The sequence below is a fragment of the Oryctolagus cuniculus genome, chromosome 19, assembly GCF_051225735.1.
Source record: "Oryctolagus cuniculus isolate XC-2025 breed Fujian yellow rabbit chromosome 19, ASM5122573v1, whole genome shotgun sequence".
NCBI lineage: Eukaryota > Metazoa > Chordata > Mammalia > Lagomorpha > Leporidae > Oryctolagus > Oryctolagus cuniculus.
The window spans coordinates 71,576,963-71,597,001 of NC_142885.1; the positions used below are offsets into that span (position 1 = coordinate 71,576,963).

Here is a 20,039-nt window from a genome sequence, read left to right on the forward strand (position 1 = left end):
CCCGGCTCCGGGGGAGCGCACTGAGGGCACGGCTGTCACCACTGCTCTAGAAACCACGGGTGGGTGGGCCGGCGCTGCGGAGTAGCAGGTGAGGCTGCCGCCTGCAACTCCAGCAGCCCACACGGTGCCGGTCCAAGTCCCGGCTCCTCGACTGCCGATCCAGCTCCCTGCTAAAGCGCCTGGGAAAGCGTGTCTCTCGGTTTCTGTCTCTCCTTCTCTATCTCTGCCTGAAGGAAGGAACGAAGGAACGAAGCACTGGTGTCAAACTGTGGGGACCAGCGTTAGGTAGCTGCAGCTTGCGACGCCGGCGCCCGTACTCGAGCAGAGGCTGGGGTCTCAGCTGCTCGGCTTCCCTGCCACCCACGGGGCAGGACAGAGCTTTTTTTTTTATATATAAAGTTTATTTATTTATTTATTTATTTTTGACAGGCAGAGTAGACAGTGACAGAGAGAGACAGAAAGGTCTTCCTTTTCTGTTGGTTCACCCTCCAATGGCTGCTGCGGCCGGCGCACTGCGGCCAGCACACCGTGCTGAGCCGATGGCAGGAGCCAGGTACTTATCCTGGTCTCCCAGGGGTGCAGGGCCCAAGCACTTGGGCCATCCTCCACTGCACTCCCTGGCCGCAGCAGAGAGCTGGCCTGGAAGAGGAGCAACCGGGACAGAATCCAGCACCCCGACCGGGACTAGAACCCAGCGTGCCGGAGCCACAAGGCGGAGGATTAGCCAAGTGAGCCGCGGCGCTGGCCAGGATGGAGCTCTTGACTCCTGGCTTCAGCCTGGCCCAGACTTGGCTGTTGCAGCCATCTGGGAGAATGAACCAGTGGATGGAAGATTCTCTCGCTTTCTCCTTTTGCAATAATAAATCATTTCTTAAAAACCCGCAAAACTATGTGTGCAGCGGACACTGTGGTACAGCAGGTTAAGCGGCCACGTGGGGCACTCAGAGCACTCGGGACATATCAGAACGCGGGTTTGAGTTGGAACTGGCTACTCCGCTTCCAATCAAGCTTCCTACTTTTGCACCCGGAAAGGCAGCAGGGGACGGCCCAAGTGTATGTGCCTGCCGACCATGTGGGAGCCCCGCTGGAACGCTCTCCCTGAGACCCAGCCCTGCCCTGTGACTTCACTGCGAGGCTCGCAGGGCAGCGGCAAGGAGGCAGCTGCTGCTGGAGGGGCAGAAGGCAGCCTCGTCCTGGGGCCGGGAGCCCCGGTGCTGGACCCATTGGGAGGTCCAATGTTAAGAAAGATTAGAAAGAAAACAGAATGTGGCAGAAAAGAATGGAAAGCATGGACAAGAGGTGACAAACTCAACAAACACGAAGAGACGGCCAAACGGGACAAACACAAGCATAGAAATGCTCCAGCAGACACCCCAGAAAAGTGCGTGTTGGAAGAGGGAAGCTGTAAAAACAGGCACGTTGCACCTCTGCTGCCTGCCACCCTCACAGGACACTGTCCAGAAAAGCCAGCCCTCAGGGAGCCGGGGGAGGGTCTCTCACCCCACAGCACAGGCACACAGACGGCAAGGGCAGGGCCCTGCTGGGGCTGGCACCACCCTCCAAGGTTGTCTGGCCTTGAGGCAAGCAGAGGAAGACTTCCACGGTAGCTGGTTCAGATACCTCGCCTCTGCTGCCGGCAAGGGTGGAGAACTCACGGACCGACTGGTGTGGACGGGCTATGGATCAGGCATGGGGCCCACAGGCAGGAATGGCCCCTGATGCACTGACCACAACAAAGGGCTGCCTGGGCCCATGGACAGAGCACACTGAAGCCCTGCGAGCAGCCACGTGTCACATGACCAAGCGTCTCCCTCTTCCGCTATCACGGTGTTTATTCAAAGCCAGAATTTTCCAGAGACTCTGGGGATGCAGGCAATTATAGGGACACGAACCTACAGACGCCCTTCTTCCGTCAAAGCCAGCCACAAAGACGGGACTTGCGACCAGCAGCTAAGGAATCAGTTTCCCAACGTGGTCCTGGGCCACGCTCTGCAGTCAAGGCCGTGGGCACCTGGAGGGATCTGAGGGCCACTGAGGGGACGTCCACCCACGCTCCAGGCTGGAAACTTTCGAATGTGCTGTATTGAGTCACCTCCAATGACGCCGGTTTTCCCTTTTCAATTCATGAACCACAAAGGGAACGGGGGACAATGGGGAAGGGGCGTGTGGTCTGGGGGCGTTACCTGGGGGTGAGAAAAGCAGGATCACTGCAGGTGAGCTCCCCGTCAGAGAGGGCCTCCGGAGACACCTCCACCTCGGTGCCTTCCCCGTAGTCCTCAAAATGCTCCTCGCCGCCGATCACCATGACAACAGACTGGCCACGCGGGTGAGACCTGCACGGCACGACAGGAAGGACACGGCGACTCAGCCGCAGGCGGCCAGGCAGGAGGTGCAGGAGGGCTCTCCAGCTGGGACCTGCTGCGAGCCACAGGTGGAGGGCGCGTGCTCAGGAGCCATGTTCAAGAAGAGCAGGGGCAGGCCCCTGTGGCAGCAGTGAGATGCTGCGTGGGGTGCATCGGGGTGATGCCACACCCCGTACCAGACAGCCTGCGTCTGGCCCAGTTCCAGCTCCTGCCTCCAGCTTCCTGCTCATGTACACCTTCTGGAGGCAACAGGTCATGGCTCAGAGAGCGAGGTCCCTGCCGCCCATATGGGATACCTGGATGAAGCGCCCAGCTTCTACCTTTGGCCTGGCCCAGCACTGGCAGTTGTAGGCATTTGGGGAATGAACCAGAAGATGGAAACTCTCTGTATCTCTGCCTTTCAAACAAACACATTTAATTTTTTTACAGATTTATTTATTCATTTGAGAGTCAGGGTTACACAGAGAGAGAAGGAGAGGCAGAGAGAGAGAGGTCTTCCATCCACTGGCTCACTCCTCAACTGGCCATAACAGTCGGAGCTGTGCTGATCCAAAGCCAGAAGCCAGGAACCAGGAGCTTCCTCCAGGTCTCCCACATGGGTGCAGGGACTCAAGGTCCTGGGCCATCTTCCACTGCTTTCCCAGGCCATAGCAGAGCTGGATCGGAAGTGGAGCAGCCAGGACTCAAACCAGCGCCCACGTGGGACACTGGCACTGTGGACAGCGGCTTTACCCACTATGCCACAGCTCCGGCCTCCACAAATTTAATTTTTAAAAAGTTAAGAAACAGGTAAAATTGATTTTTAAAAATAATATTTTACATAGGCCCAACATACTCAAAATATAATGTCTTTTATTTAAACACTTTGTTAGTTCTCAACAGATTTTTTTTCCTTGAAGAGTAACTGATTTATCTGAAAGGCAGAGTTATGAAGACTCAGAGGCAGAGGCAGAGAGAGAGATAGAGAAAAAAGTCTTCCATCCGCTGGTTCACTCCTCAAATGGCTGCAATGTTTGGAGTGGGCCAATCCGAAGCCAGGAGCCTGGAGCTTCTTCTAGGTCTCCCACATGGGTGCAGGGCCCAAGGACTTGGGCCATCTTCCATTTCTTTCCCAGGCCACAGCAGAGAGCTGGATCAGAAGTGGAGCAGCCAGGACTTGAACTGCTGCCCAACTGGGATGCTGGCACTGCAGGCAGTGACTTTACTCACTACACCACAGCACTGGCCCCTCAAAATATAATTTCTAATACGTGTTTTCTGGGGCCAGCATTGTGGAATAGCAAGTAAAGCTGCTGCCTGCAGTGCCGGCATCCCATATGGGTGCCAATCGAATCCCGGCTGCTCCACTTCCTGTCCAGCTCTCTGCTGTGGCCTAGGAAAGCAATGGAGGATGGCCCAGGTCCTTGGGCCCCTGCATCTGCATGGGAGACACGGAGGAAGCTCCTGGATCCTGGCTTTGGATCAGCACAGCTCCTACTGTTGCGGCCAATGAGGGAGAGAACCAGCAGATGGAAGACCTCTCTCTTTGTCTCTCTCTCTCTGCCTCTCTGTAACTCTGCATTTAAATAAATATTTTAAAAAAGTGTTTTCCCATTACTTATTTTGTATAAGCATAAACTGTGCACTGCCAGCTCATGTCATGTGCACCACACATGCGAGTGCACTCAGGAGGGGAGGGGAGGGAGGCGTGCACAGACATGTGAGTGTACTCAGGAGGGAGGGGAGGGTGTGCACAGACGTGTGAGTGTACTCAGGAGGGAGGGTGTGCACAGGCGTGTGAGTGTACTCAGGAGGGAGGGTGTGCACAGATGTGTGAGTGTACTCAGGAGGGAGAGGAGGGAGGGTGTGCACAGACGTGTGAGTGTACTCAGGAGGGAGGGGAGGGTGTGCACAGATGTGTGAGTGTACTCGGGAGGGAGGGGAGGGTGTGCACAGATGTGTGAGTGTACTCAGGAGGGAGGGGAGGGTGTGCACAGATGTGTGAGTGTACTCGGGAGGGAGGGAGGGCGTGCACAGACGTGTGAGTGTACTCAGGAGGGAGGGGAGGGTGTGCACAGATGTGTGAGTGTACTCGGGAGGGAGGGGAGGGTGTGCACAGACGTGTGAGTGTACTCAGGAGGGAGGGAGGGTGTGCACAGACGTGTGAGTGTACTCAGGAGGGAGGGAGGGTGTGCACAGACGTGTGAGTGTACTCAGGAGGGGAGGGAGGGTGTGCACAGACGTGTGAGTGTACTCAGGAGGGGAGGGAGGGTGTGCACAGACGTGTGAGTGTACTCAGGAGGGGAGGGAGGGTGTGCACAGACGTGTGAGTGTACTCAGGAGGGGAGGGAGGGTGTGCACAGACGTGTGAGTGTACTCAGGAGGGAGGGAGGGTGTGCACAGACGTGTGAGTGTACTCAGGAGGGAGGGGAGGGTGTGCACAGATGTGTGAGTGTACTCAGGAGGGGAGGGAGGGTGTGCACAGACGTGTGAGTGTACTCAGGAGGGAGGGAGGGTGTGCACAGACGTGTGAGTGTACTCAGGAGGGAGGGAGGGTGTGCACAGACGTGTGAGTGTACTCAGGACGGAGGGAGGGTGTGCACAGACGTGTGAGTGTACTCAGGAGGGAGGGAGGGTGTGCACAGACGTGTGAGTGTACACAGGAGGGCTGGTGTTGTAGCACAGCAGGTTAACCACTGCCTGCAATGCTGGCCTCTCCTATTGGAGTACTGGTTCCAGTCCTTCCTACCCTACCTCCAATCCAGCTCCCTGCTGATGCACCTGGGAAAGCAGTGGAGGACGACCCAAGTGCTTGCCTCTGTACCCAGGATGAGAGAAGGTTGGAGTTCTGGGCTCCTGGCTTTGGCCCCGACTAGCTCTGGCTGTTGCAGCCATTTGGGGAATGAACCTGTGGTGGAAGATTGATCTCTCTCCCTGCCTCTCCATGGCCTCTGCCTTTCAAATACATAAATCTTAAAAAGAAAAACGTAAGGAAAAAATAGAGTTGAAAGTCAAGTTCATTTTGGTGCAAGAAAGAAATGGAGGTCTAGTTTCTCAAACTGTGTTTTCACGGACTTGCGAAGCCCCCGCTGTATGTGACGTGGTCAGCAGCCCCATACGGTCGAGCACAGGTGTCAGCGCAGACCTCACCCTCCCTCCCACACCCACTGAGCCATAATCCAAGCTTCTGCCTTGATGTACAACCAGGACAGAACCTGCTTCCCACCGCCCGTCGCCTCCTGAGGCAGCGACCCCTCGACAGCTGTTCTCTGGACCGCAGCTGAAGCTGGACTCTAGACATGCCAGGGCCACGGCAAGTCCTGCAGCTATGGCAGCTACTCTTGGCAGGGCTGGGCCTCCTGCGCCACCCAGGCGGCCTGGACACCGGCCTGCGGCTGCTCCTCTCAGAAAGGGGCAGGCCTTGTCCAGGAGACGTCGGCAGGCGTGGGACCCGACCTGGACACCGGCCTGCGGCTGCTCCTCTCAGAAAGGGGCAGGCCTTGTCCAGGAGACGTCGGCAGGCGTGGGACCCGACCTGGACACCGGCCTGCGGCTGCTCCTCTCAGAAAGGGGCAGGCCTTGTCCAGGAGACGTCGGCAGGCGTGGGACCCGACCTGGACACCGGTCTGCGGCTGCTCCTCTCAGAAAGGGGCAGGCCTTGTCCAGGAGACGTCGGCAGGCGTGGGACCCGACCTGGACACCGGCCTGCGGCTGCTCCTCTCAGAAAGGGGCAGGCCTTGTCCAGGAGACGTCGGCAGGCGTGGGACCCCACCTGGACACCGGTCTGCGGCTGCTCCTCTCAGAAAGGGGCAGGCCTTGTCCAGGAGACGTCGGCAGGCGTGGGACCCAACAGCGCTCAGCGCAGGAAGGAAGTTCCAGTTTCTCACACTAACCAGTCCTTTCAGTAAGAATGAAAGAACAATGTGACATTGCAGCAGCCCCACCCTATCCACAGTTGTTACCCAGTCACCAGCATACTGAAAACAGAACGTAAAATTCCAGAAGTAAACAATGAAAAGTTTCAAATAACTCTTATTTTGATAAATTGCTATAACTGTCCAGTTTATTAGTAGCAACTGTGGTTAATCTCTTACTGTGCCTAACTTGTAAACACAGCTTTATCACAGGTATGAACCACAGTCAGACTCTCTGAGGTTTCAGACGTCCACTGTGGGCCTTGAGCACAGCCCCAGTGCCTTGACGCATTCTCAAACTCCACCTAGGTAAAATGAAAGAGGATGACCTCATCAGTCTAGTATTCTAACAGTATTTCCACGTCACAGCCGTCTGCCTGCAGTGCCTCTTCTTACACAGTGACGGGAACACATAATTCTTTTTTGAGTCATAGTTTTCGCCTTTTTCTTTTTTTTTTTTTTTTTTTGACAGGCTGAGTGGACAGTGAGAGAGACAGAGAGAAAGGTCTTCCTTTTCCGTTGGTTCACCCCCAGTGGCCGCTGCGGCTGGCACACTGCGCTGATCCAAAGCCAGGAGCCAGGTGCTTCTCCTGGTCTCCCATGCGGGTGCAGAGCCCAAGCACTTGGGCCATCCTCCACTGCACTCCCAGGCCACAGCAGAGAGCTGGCCTGGAAGAGGGGCACCTGGGACAGAATCCGGTGCCCCGACCGGGACTAGAACCCAGGGTGCTGGCGCCGCAGGTGGAGGATTAGCCTAGTGAGCCACGGCGCCAGCCTTGAGTCGTAGTTTCACAGGCTATTATGTTCCATGAACACTGTTTGCTGCTGTTAAGATCAAAAAGGTCCTGTGTGACAGAACTGGCTCCACGGAGGTAGAATCAGAGAGGAAACACAAAGGCAGCTAGGCTGCCGTGCCTGCTGGGACAGGTGCTGGGGAAAGACAGGCTTCCACAGCAGGGACCCTGCTCCACCACCACTCCCCACCCGTTCCTTACAGCTGACTCCCTGTGTGTGAGGCTGAGATGAAGCCACACATTTCACTTTGGGGACCAACAGGCCCAGGCCACACAGCTCCATGAATGGACATCCCACAAGCACACTGGGCATACTTCCTACGTGCAGTCCACACCAAGCAGGGTCATACTGGCTCATAATCAGCTCTTCAAGAATACAACGGTGGCGTCAGCATTACAGCATGGTGGGTGACGCCTCTTGTCTGACGTCCCACGTCCGAGCACCAGTCCGAGTGCAGCTGCTCCACCTCAGACCCAGCTCCCTGCTAACGCTCCTGGGAGGCAGTGCATGACGGCCCAGTGCTCGGCTTCCTCCCAGCCACGTGGGAGACAAGGATGGAGCCATGGCTCCTGGCGCTGGCCTGAGCCAGCCCCAGCTGTTGCAGTCACCTGGGGAAAGATTCAACACAGATGATAACTCTGACCCTCCCCATCCTCTGTCAGTCTCTCTCCATCCTCTGTCTCTCCCCATCCTCTGTCTGTCTGTCTGACCCTCCCCATCCTCTGTCTGTCTGTCTGACCCTCCCCATCCTCTGTCAGTCTCTCTCCATCCTCTGTCTCTCCCCATCCTCTGACTGTCTGTCTGTCTGACTCTCCCCATCCTGTCAGTCTCTCTCCATTCTCTGTCTGTCTGTCTCTCCCCACCCTCTGTCTGTCTCTCCCCATCCTCTGTCTGTCTGACTCTCCCCATCTTCTGTCTGTCTGTCTGTCTCTCCCCATCCTCTGTCTGTCTGTCTCTCCCCATCTTCTGTCTGTCTGTCTGACTCTCCCCGTCCTCTGTCTGTCTGTCTGTCTGTCTCTCCCCATATTCTGACTCTCCCCATCCTCTGTCTGTCTGTCCCCATCCTCTGTCTGTCTGTCTCTCCCCATCCTCTGTCTGTCTGACTCTCCCCATCCTCTGTCTGTCTGTCTGTCTCTCCCCATCCTCTGTCTGTCTGACTCTCCCCATCCTCTGTCTGTCTGTCTGACTCTCCCCATCCTCTGTCTGTCTCTCTCCCTCTTTCTGCATTTCAAATAATAAATCGTAGAAAAAATGCAAGGGCATTTCAAAATGTTAGTGGACTATGGAAGCAGAGGATGTTTACTCGGATGCAAAGCATGTTGGACATCCACACAGTTTTCTCATACTGTACATTTCCATCAACTTTTCTTAAAAAGAGATGTCTTTTATTTATGCAAAAGGCAGAGGCACAGCAAGAGAGAGGGAGAGAGGTCTTCCATCCCCTGATTCACTCCCCAAATGACTATGATGTCCAAGGCCGGGCCAAGGCAAAGCCCAGCGCTTCATCTGTATCTCCCACACAGGTGCAGGGGCCCAGGGACCTTCCACTGCTTTTTCCAGGTGCTGGATTGGAAGTGGAGCAGCTGGGACTTGAACCAGTGCCCATACGCGATGACAGCATCATAGGCAGTAACTTAACCTGTCACACCACATGGCCAGCCCCACTGACTCAAATTTAATTTGGAGGACATAGTTTACTAGCTTTATTTACTTTTTTTTAAGACAATTTTTAAGGTTTTTTTTTATTATTATTATTTGAGAGGTAGAGTTACACACAGTGAGAGGGAGAGACAGAGAGAAAGGTCTTCTGTCCGCTGGTTCACTCCCCAGATGGCTGCAATGGTCAGGGAGACCTCTTCCAGGTCTCCATGTGGTGCAGGGCCCATGGACTTGGGTCATCTTCCAACGCTTTCCCGGCCATAGCACAGAGCGAGATCGGAAGTGGAGCAGCCAGGACTCGAATCAGAGCCCACATGGGATGCTGGCACTGAAGGTGGGGCTTTACCTGCTATGCCACAGTACTGGCCCCTATTAACTTTATTTTTTTATTTAATTTGACAGAGTTATAGACAGTGAGAGAGACAAAGGTCTTCCTTCCATTGGTTCACTCCCCAAATGGCCGCTACGGCTGGTGCTGCGCAGATCCGAAGCCAGGAGCCAGGTGCTTCTTCCTGGTCTCCCATGCGGGTGCAGGGGCCCAAGCACTTGGGCCATCCTCCACTGCCCTCCCAGGCCACAGCAGTGAGCTGGACTGGAAGAGGAGCAACCGGGACCAGAACCTGGCACCCATATGGGATGCCGGCGCCGCAGGTGGAGGATTAACCAAGTGAGCCATGGCGCCGGCCCCCCTATTAACTTTATTTTAAAAGATTTATGGAGCTGATTCTAGTCCTGGATACTCCTCTTCCCATCCAGCTCTCTGCTATGGCCTGGGAAAGCAGCAGAAGATGGCCCAAGTTCTTGGGACCCTGTACCAGTGTGGGAGACCCAGAAGAAGCTCCTGGCTCCTGGCTTCGGATTGGCGCAGCTCTGGCCGTTGCAGTCATCTGGGAGTGAACCATCGGACGGAAGACCTCTCTGCCTCGCCTCTCTCTGCTTAACTCTGACTTTCAAATAAATCAATTAATTAAAAAAAAAAAGATTTATTGGGGCCGACGCTGTGGCGCAGCGGGTTAAAGCCCTGGCCTGCGGCTCCACTTCTGATCCAGCTCCCTGTTAATATGACCGGGAAAGCAGAGGAGGATGGATCGAGAGCTTGGGCGCCTGCACCCACGTGGGAGACCCAGAGGAAGCTCCTGGCTCCTGACTTTGGATTGCCCAGCTCCAATCACTGCGGCCACCTCGGGAGTGAACCAGTAGATGGAAGACCTTTCTCTCTCTGTAACCCTGTCTTTCAAATAAAATAATTCTTAAAAAATAAAAATGCATTCATTTGAAAGGAGGATATATAGAGAGGTCTTCCATCTGCTGGTTCACTTCCCAAATGGTCACAACAGCCAGGCCTGGGCCAGGCTGAAGTCAGGAGCCAGGAGCTCCATCTGTGTTTCCCACGTGGAGGCGGGGCCCAAGGACTGGAGCCGTCATTCACTGCTTTCTCAGGCAGGAAGCTGGACTGGAAATGGAGCATAGCTGGGATTTGGACAGTGCTCCAGTATGCCAGCCCAACTTTAAAAATGCTTGTAAGGAAGCGGTGGGCAGAGAGCCTGCTCGCTCACTGGTTTCAGGCTTACACTCCCACTCCCTGCAAGCCGCAGAGTGGCCAGTGCTTCAGCCCCTGCTCCTCACAGGCTGGGGCTGGGATCCTGGCAGCATGGCGTCTGGGTCACAGTGCAGCCCAAGGGCCTGCCGCACATCCCACAACCACACCGAAACGCAGCAATCAAACTGAAGAACACTCAACTCAACGGAGCGAGAGGACACTCAAGGACCGTGAATGTTGCTATGAGGTAGTTTCTGTGAGTGTTGCCAGGAGGAACATTTCTCTGGGTGTAGCTGTGAGGTACAGTTTCTGTGTTGAGAGGCACAATTTCTGTGACTGTTCTCATGAGTACAGTTTCGTTTCTGTGAGTGTTGCTGTGAGGGCACAGTTTCTGGGAGTGTTGCCGTGAGGGCACATTTTCTGTGAGTGTTGCTGTGAGGGTACATTTTCTGTGAGGGTATATTTTCTGGGAGTGTTGCCATGAGGGTACAGTTTCTGTGAGTGTTGCCGTGAGGGTACATTTTCTGTGAGTGTTGCCGTGAGGGTACATTTTCTGTGAGTGTTGCCATGGGGACACAGTTTCTGTGGGCATCGTGAGGAACAGTTCCCGTGAATGTTCTATGAGGTAGTTTCTGTGAGTGTTGCCAGGAGGAACATTTCTCTGGGTGTAGCTGTGAGGGACAGTTTCTGTGTTGAGAGGCACAATTTCTGTGACTGTTCTCATGAGTACAGTTTCGTTTCTGTGAGTGTTGCTGTGAGGGCACAGTTTCTGGGAGTGTTGCCGTGAGGGCACAGTTTCTGTGAGTGTTGCCGTGAGGGCACAGTTTCTGGGAGTGTTGCCGTGAGGGTACATTTTCTGGGAGTGTTGCCGTGAGGGTACATTTTCTGTGAGTGTTGCCGTGAGGGTACAGTTTCTGGGAGTGTTGCCGTGAGGGTACATTTTCTGGGAGTGTTGCCGTGAGGGCACAGTTTCTGGGAGTGTTGCCGTGAGGGCACAGTTTCTGTGAGTGTTGCCGTGAGGGTACAGTTTCTGTGAGTGTTGCCGTGAGGGTACATTTTCTGGGAGTGTTGCCGTGAGGGTACATTTTCTGTGAGTGTTGCCGTGAGGGCACAGTTTCTGGGAGTGTTGCCGTGAGGGCACAGTTTCTGGGAGTGTTGCCGTGAGGGTACATTTTCTGTGAGTGTTGCTGTGAGGGCACAGTTTCTGGGAGTGTTGCCGTGAGGGTACATTTTCTGTGAGTGTTGCCGTGAGGGTACATTTTCTGTGAGTGTTGCTGTGAGGGCACAGTTTCTGTGAGTGTTGCCGTGAGGGTATATTTTCTGGGAGTGTTGCCGTGAGGGCACAGTTTGCAGAATCCAAGGGGTCACCCAGTGGGATGGCACTTAGGTGAGACACAGTGCCAGTAGTGCCTGGGAAGAGGTAAGATGAGCACATGGTGGGTTTGTGCTCTGCCGTGAGGACAGGTGGGTGGAACGGCCAGTTTTAAAAATCAGCCAGTGGTGTTCTGAGGCATTGGGCATCTACTCAAAGGTATGTCACACTTGCTGAAGAGTAAAAAGCCAAAAACTCCTTGAGAGGCAACCCAAACTGTAAAGGATTGCAAGCAAAATAAAGTAACAAATCATGGGTCTGCTGTTGTGGCAGAGAGAGTAAAGTAGCCACCTGCAATGCCAGTGCCCCGTATCGGCGCCAGTTCATGTCCTGGCTGCTCCATTTCCAATCCAGCTCCCTGCTAATGGCCTGGGAAAACCAGTGGAAGATGGATTAATTGTTTGGGCCCCTGCCACCCACACAGGAGACCAGGAAGAAGCTCCTGGCTCCCGGCTCCTGGCTTCAGCTTGGCCCAGCCCTGGCTGATATGGCCACCTGGGGAAGCCTGATGGGGAAGCCTAGCTGATATGGCCATCTGAATTGGTGTTTGGAAGATTTTCTCTCTCTTTCTCTCTCTCTCCCCCTTCCCCCTCCCTCTTTGCCTCTTCAAAATAAATAAATAAATTAAAAAAAAAAAAAAACTTCCATACTTGCTACACATGGCATCTTTCTAAGTAGCAGCAAGTAAATCTACACTCTTAATTTGGTCTACGTGGGCCATCGGGCACCTCTCTGGTCCTACCTTCTCCCACCACCCTCCCTTCGCCTCCACGTTCAACAAGCTTCTTGCTGGTCTTCAACCACAGAGACATGTTTACCCTAATGGCTCCATGCTGGAACACCTGGGTTTGAGTCCCATTCGGGCTCCTGACTCCACGTTTCTGCTAACACAGTCCATGGGAGGCAGCATCAGTGACAGCTCAAGTAGTTGGGTCCCTGTCACCACATGGGAGACTCAGATTGAGTTCCGGGTCTGGGTTCCTGGCTCCAGCCTGGCCCAGTTTCTGCCACCGCAAGCATTTGGGGAGTGAACCAGCAGATGGGAGCTGTCTCACACTATCTCTTTCTCTCAGTAAGATTTATTTTATTTATTTCAGAGACAGAGTTACAGAGAGAGGCAGAGACAGACAGAGAGGTCTTCAATCTGCTGGGTCACTCTCCAAACGGCTGCAATGGCCAGAGCTGGGCTGATCCAAAGCCAGGAGCCAGGAGCTGCTTCTGGGTCTACCACGTGAGTGCAGGAGCCGAGACTTGGCCCATCCTCTTCTGCTTTCCCAGGTGCATCAGCAGGGAGCTGGATTGGAAAGAAGCCACTTTTAACCTGCTGCGCCACAGCGCTGGCCCCTAATTGTTTTTTTAAAACATAGGGGTTAACAGTCACTTGGGGGAAGACAGGTGGTATGGTGGGGTGCTATAAATATAAACAAGTTCTCAAGACCTGCACAAGACTCTCACTGCATTCTGTGTCATCCAGAACAACGCTGACAAAATCCCAATGTCTGACCTAAAGTTTCTACATCTCTCTGTCTCTACAGTGAAACAGCTGTGTGACCGTTTCAACAGCAGTCACATGTGCAGCTGACAGGAGTCCCACGTGACGGAAGCCAGTCAGACAGGGTGCTCAGGGCAGTGAGTGTGGGCTTCCGTGGGGAGGAAGAGACGGCAGGGGCAAATCTGCCATAGTGTGCGGCGGATTCTGAGCTGTCTGGCCAGCACTCCTCTAGAAACCAGACACGTCCACACGGTGAACATGCCCATGGCTGGCCTCCAGGCAGGCACTACAGGGCACATACCTGCCCGGGAGCAGCAGCAGAGCACCATGGCCGGGCTCCTCCATGGTGTCCAGGCACTCGGAGGGTGCGGCCGAGCCGCCGGCGCTGTCTGTGTCCCCTGCAGGCTGCAGCTCGGGGTGTACCAGGGTGCCAGTGTCCTCATCGGTGAAGGTCTCGCACTCACTGTAGGTGCTCTCAGAGCCCATGTAGGCACTGTCTGTCACCTCGTTGGCCTAGGAGAGAGCACGCCAGCAGTCATTTAGTGCACTGGGGAGAACAAGGACATGCGCACCGCACTGTGCTGCAGTCACAAAAAGGACGTGGGAAAGTCCCAAATGCTGTCACATGAACAAGCGAAATATCAGCTTACAAAACAATTCCAGATGAAAACAGGCACGTGTCCAAGGGCAGAAAAACAGTAATCAGAGTGATTTTTACAGTGAGTTGAATACAAACCTCAAAGAGATCCCAGTGTCCTGCTGTCACCTGATACAACCACCCAATGGTGGCTTCCTACACTGGAAGCGTTTACACTCAAGAAATTAACATTCAACAGTACAAGAATGCACCTTTTTAAACTAAAAATGTCATCGTTAATAGCTGTTTCCATGCTGAGGCTACTGCTTTTAAATTCGGATTCAAGGCTAACCTTAAAAATACCCATCAACTATTTCATCACCTGTTCCGTTTACTGCTTCGACGGCTTCTTGCTGACTCGCAGAAGAGCAATGTGCACTGTAGTTAAGGATTTGCAAACAGACAAGATTCAGAAAAGGGGCGGCTGCCGCAGAGAAGCTGGACTTCGTACTGTGGTGCTGGTGTCCCAAGAAGCAGACGGAGTGCGAGCCGCGGGGGCTGCATCCACCCAGGCCTCCTCGTCTCATGTGCAGAGACGTGAAGGGCCCTGGCATGGTGGAAGAGAGGTCCCCGCTCCACCTTGCAGCTACCAGCATCGCCTCCTCTGTGAAGTGGGGGCTGTAGGCACTGACCTCCAGGGCAGCAGCCCCATGGCATCAAGGGACGGCACCGGGGCACACCCCACCAGTGAGCAGGAGACCCCAGCCAGCTGCCGGCACAGCAACAGCAACACAGGGAATGACCCGGTGTTCACTCACGTTTCCAAAGGGAAACCCAGTCCTCCCTGGAATCAATGAAGTAATGACGAGAACACATTCACTTCAAAGCCCAAAACCAGAAAGTGGCTTCAAGAGGCACCTGTTCCAGTCGGCTCAGCCTTGCCGAGCACTTCCCGCCGTCATCCACTAATGCAGCCCTGGGACTCAGCCCAGCGTGGGGCTGGCTCTGTGCTGGGCCTGGGAAAGCCAGACAAGGGCCGCTGTGCCCAGAAAAGCAGGCAGGTCCCAGGACGCCTGTCAGAGCCTGGACCCGGGGAAGACACGCCACAGCAGGACACAACCCTGAGCAAACACACGAGAGTGAGGAGCAGTCGCTAACGCCCCTGGTGGAACTGCCCACTCACCGGGCAAAACTGACCACAGGCTTGTACACGCATGACCACCAACACCAAAGACCAGAGCCAACTATCCAGTGTCCAAATTCCTGAAGGAACGCTGCTCCCGGTCTGCAAGGACAGCTCCACGGACTCCACGCCCAACACCACCAGCCGCTCGGTCCTCAAACTGGCTAACAAGTCACCCAGTCTGCCCCAGACAACTGGCACCGCGCGTGCTCAGAGCCAACCCCGTGCCACAGGACACGCAGCCACGTCCACTCCCCAGCACACGGCTCCTGCCTGGAGCCTCCCTCCTCCACGGGAAACCAAACGCTGGGCGCGGGGCCCGCCCCGTCTCCTCTCACGCTCAGATGCCAGCCCGTGTACCTCCATGTGCCTCCCCATATTTCCACCTGGGCCAAGTCACCGGCTGCTCTCCTCGGACAGCAACGTGCCGCGCTGGGGTTTCTGCAAACCCTGGGTGCTCGCCTGCAGGCACATCACCGCCCGCAAGGCCGTTCAGCCTGCTCCCAGACACGCTCTGTTAAACCTGCGGCTGCGGCCAGCAGTGCAGGGAGGCAAAGTTCAGGACGCGTCCTTGCGGCAGGGCTCAGGACAGAGCTGCTTTGTCCACACGTATCCAGCCCTGCTGATAACAGCCTGCGCAGAGGACGCGCTGCCCTGCCCTCTCACCAAGGCTCCTCTCCTCCAGAAGCCCAGGCGGGGGGAAGAGCAGCAGAGAAGCCACAGCAGGCTGCCCCTGAGGTCCCTCCTATCGCCCTGCCGGCTTGTGCCCTTCCTGCCTCCCTGAAAACGGCCCCGCCCCCACCTGCTCAGATTACAGGACCAGGCGCTTTATAAAGTCTCACAACACCCCAACCCACACCAGCTCTTCCCTTCTTCCTCTGGGAGGTAACAGTGGTCGCGTCTCCAATCACAAAGGTCCTGGGGACCAGCTCCTCCCGGGGAGGGCACGGCCCCCAGCCTCAGGGCGTGCAGCACAGTGGTGCTCCTGCGCAGGAAACAGTCTCAGTCAGTACCAGGCGTACTTCCCTCTGAAGATCACAGGGCAGGGTCTCTGAACAGGTTCATCAGAACGTCTAAAGGTAACACTCACGTTTTTATTAGACATTTAAGATTAAATGATGCAAGCTTTAAAAAGAAAAGAAAACAACACTTTGGGAGCCATGTCTTGAAGCAGGGGTTAAGCCACTGCCTGTGATGCTGGCATCTCATATGGGCACAGGTTCGAGTCCCAGCTGCTCCACTTCCAATCCAGCTTCCTGCTAACGGCCCGGGAAAACAGTGAAGGTGGCCCAAGTGTTTGGGCCCCTGCACCCACGTGGCAGACGAGGACAGTTTCAGGCTCCAGGTTTTGGCCTAGCCTAACCCTGGCCATTGTGGTTACTTGGGGGAGTGAACAAGCAGATGGAAGTTCGCACACTCTCTCTTTCCTTTTCTCTTGGAAACTCTCAATAAACAAATCTTAAAAGAAGAAAACAGGTGCTGCCACCCGCAGCACCAGCATCCCACACGGGCACTGGTTTGAGTCCTGGCTGCTTCTCTTCCAATCCAGCTATCTGCCACAGCGCTCTGAAAGCAGTGGAGGATGGCCCAAGTGCTTGGCCCCCTGCACCCACGAGGGGGACCCAGAAGAAGCTCCTGGCTCCTGGTTTCAGCCTGGCCCAGTCCTGGTCATTGCGGCCATTTGAGGAGTGAATCAGCGGGTGGAAGACCTCTCTCTCTGTCTCTCACTCTGCCTTTTAAATAAATAAAATAAATCCTTAAAAACAAAACACACTTTCTATAATTGCACAGTAGTATCTAGTTCCACTTATGAAAATTACACCTAAATCGTAAAGAGCAAAACATGGAGGAACCTGAACGCCTGGCACTCAGTGGGAGAAACTGGTCTGACTCCAGCCCTGGGCACTCAGGAGACCCAAAAGACCAGGGCTGCCAGGACTGGGGGGGGGGGACAGGGCTGCACCGGCGGCCTCAACCTGCTCTAACTGGGGGACAGGGCTGCCAGGACTGGGGGGGGACAGGGCTGCCAGGACTGGGGGGGGGGGGGACAGGGCTGCACCGGCGGCCTCAACCTGCTCTAACTGGGGGACAGGGCTGCACCGGCGGCCTCAACCTGCTCTAACTGGGATGCTGCGTGCTGCCACAATCAGAACGGGGCGTGAAGAGGGAGCCCAGCGCAGACTCCCGCCTGCAGCTGACAGCGCACCAGCACGGTCTCGGGTTCCAGCAAGGAAAGGTGTTCACAGGAGCAGAACAGGTGCCGCTCCTTGCCATTTGCCTGCTTTCCTGTAGACATAAACTGCTCCAAAATACAGTGTTCAAAATTTTTAAAAAGTAACAAATCTCAAAGAAATCAGAACCTACAGACTGAGAGGCACTGCTTTCCCACACTCCCTGCTAAGAGGCCTGGGGCGGGGCCGGTGTCTCACAGTGGGTGGTGCGGGTCAGTCTGTACGGCAGACAGGAGTGGCCCCAGCTTCAGGAGGCAGTCCTGAGTCCTCCCCCTTCATGTTTCCTACATGGACAACAAATTAACACAGACTGCGGCCTTGAAACCACAGAAGTTTGTTCCCCCACGACGCCAGAAGCCGACTGAACACACCAGGTACATCAGGTGTGGTTCCTTCCAAAGGCTCCTGAGGGGACCCCTCCTCACCCTGTCAGCCTCTGGGGGCTCCAGTTCACTCGCTGTGCATGACCCCTCCAGGCTCTGTCCCACCTCCACATCGCCTCCTTCCTGTGATGCTTGTCACTGGATTCAGGGCCCAACCCCAGCCCAGCAAGGTCCTGATTTGAGGTCCTTTGCAAATAAGGCCACACTCACAGGGTCTGGGTGGGCTGCCATCCAGCCTGCCGCGCCCACCGTTCACAGAATATACAAGTCAGCAGGATGCCCAGCACACAGAGGAAGAGACATTTATCAACAAGTGCCTAAGCAGAGACAGTCTCAAAAGGGGACACGGCTTCCCAGACACTCCGAACCACAGCAAGGATGCTCTTCCCTCGTATTCCTGGGAAACTCAAGGGCTGTTAAACTGCAGGGCCTTCACCGCCTCGTTGCAAGGGGGCTGGGTCCTCCTCTCCACGCCATGCAGTCGGGCACACAGAGCCCTGCGCACCAGAGCCATGTCAAGTCCCCGCCCTCTGCCCACCACACTGAACTCCCAGGCAGCACCACGGTCCAGTCCTGTCTCACCTCTGTGGCCCCACCACGCCAGGGCCCCACGCAGAGTGAGCACACCAAGTGCAGCCAACACGGAACTAGGGCAGGTGCTGTGGCCCAGCTGGTCCACTGGGCCAGGACTTTGAGCAGCGACCACCTGCTCCCAAGCAGCTAGTGGGGAGGGACGGTCTGTGCTGGCCCACTGCATGGGGGACTAACACCTGGGGCAGCTGCTCAGAGCAGGGCACCAGGGGAGAGAGAGGAACCCCACGATTGCCCCATGCGCCTGGAGACGACTCTGTGTGACCACCTCCTTTACCAAAGAGCCAGGGGCAGAGGACCACGGTGAGCAGCAGCCTCCGGCCAGTCCCGCTTCTTGGGCTTCACTGAGCAGCTGAGGTCTGACCAAGGCTGGCAGCTGCCACCCTGCCTTCGCAGCGGCCCTCAAGGCCTCAGGCAATCTGATGCAGCTTGGAAAGAAAACCTCCCGTGTGCAGCCACCCTGCTCCCCAGCCTGACCCCTCCCCAGACAGGGCACAGTCACCACGGTCTATCCTCCAGGACTGTGACCTCCCCAGCTACGGTGAGAAAGAGCAAGGGACCGCAAGGAGGGGACGCCACTTCACAGCAAACCTGGACGCGGATCCTGCCAGGCCCCGGCCCGGGAGTGAGCTGCATTTGAGCAGACACTCATCAACCTTCTGCAACAGCTAGGGTCGCCTCTCAGCCCTGGGCCCACCAGCCGCAGCGACCCTACACGGGGTGGGAGAGGAGCCCCTTCCCTTCCTCCAAGCTCAGATGAAAGCACTTGCCTCATAGGTGACGAAGTCATCGAACTCGACGGGGCAGGCAGAGGGCTCTCCGTCCTGGGCAGGGGGGACACCGCACAGCTGTCCATCGCAATCTGCAGGGAGAAGACCTGGGCTCAGCAGGCCACCACAGCCACCACCGTGAGGTCAAGGGCAAAGCCAATAGACTGCAGTGTGCGGGGTCTTTCTGAAGGGCGCATCGTGGGGCTGACGTGGGGGGGCCGGGGCCCTGAGGGTCACGGGAACAAGTCCACTCACACTGTGAGAAATCCAGGGGAGGGGCTGGCGCGGTGGCACAGTGCCAGCGTCCCACATGGCTGCCGGTTAGCGTCCCAGCTGCTCCACTTCCAATCCAGCTCACTACTAAAGTCCTGGGAAAGCAGCAGCAGACGGTCCAGTCCTTGGGCCTCTGCACCCACGTGGGAGGTCCAGATGAAGCTCCTGGCTCCTGGCTGTGGACCGGCCCAGCTCAGCCATTGCAGCCATTTTGAGGAGTAGGCCAGCGGATGAAAAGCTCTCTCCCTGTACCTCGTTCTCTAACTCTCTCAAATACATTTTAAAAAATAAAAAAAAAAAAAAGAAAGAAAGAAAGGAAAAAAGAAAAACAAAAAGAAATCCCAGGGAAAGAAAGCTGTGTCGCCCGTGACAACAGTGCTTTGCTCCAGAATCCTGAGTGGGTGGTGCAGAGATAGAATGATACTTTTTATTTCTTAAAAGATCCAAAGAGCCTTGTAAAAGAAAAGAGCCTGAGACACAGCTCTCTAAGGCTGCTAGGAGCAACCCAGATTTAGTTGTTTTTTCCCAACCATTCAGGTTTGGAGAGGTGCAGATACAATGGAGTTTGTCCTGGGTGCTGCCTAGCCAGCTCGCCCACAGCACTGGCTCCAGGGCTCTGCTGCGCCCGTGGCTACAGAGCACATTGCAGGAGCACAGTGCAAGGACGATGCTGGCCTTCCCCGGCTCCAGTGCTTACAGACGACGCACACACTGAACTTCTCACGGTCTAATCAAACACATGGAGCAGCATCCTCTGAGGCCACAGGGACAGCGGCCCTGAAGCAGGCAGCACTGGGATCCTCCAGCAGGCCACACTCGCGCCGTGAACCAGGACAGCACGTGGGACGGGCGCCCTGTCACCACGTCCCCAGCCAGAGCAAACCGTACAGCAGGAAGCACAGCCCTCCTGGAGGAGC

At 55.6% G+C, this 20,039-nt stretch overlaps 1 protein-coding gene across 5 annotated transcripts in view; it reads right to left on the minus strand.

The window, feature by feature from the left end:
- RAB11FIP3 (RAB11 family interacting protein 3) overlaps positions 1-20,039 on the minus strand; it is a 103,488-nt gene that overhangs the window by 21,099 nt on the left and 62,350 nt on the right. For 3 of the 5 annotated variants that reach the window (XM_070064197.1, XM_008252705.3, XM_070064196.1), the window contains 3 exons: positions 18,850-18,941; positions 13,416-13,627; positions 2,184-2,333 (listed from right to left, as the gene is read on the minus strand). In XM_070064197.1, the coding sequence (XP_069920298.1) occupies positions 2,184-2,333; positions 13,416-13,627; positions 18,850-18,941 (454 nt within the window). The other 2 variants (XM_089320854.1, XM_089320853.1) reach the window with 2 other exon arrangements.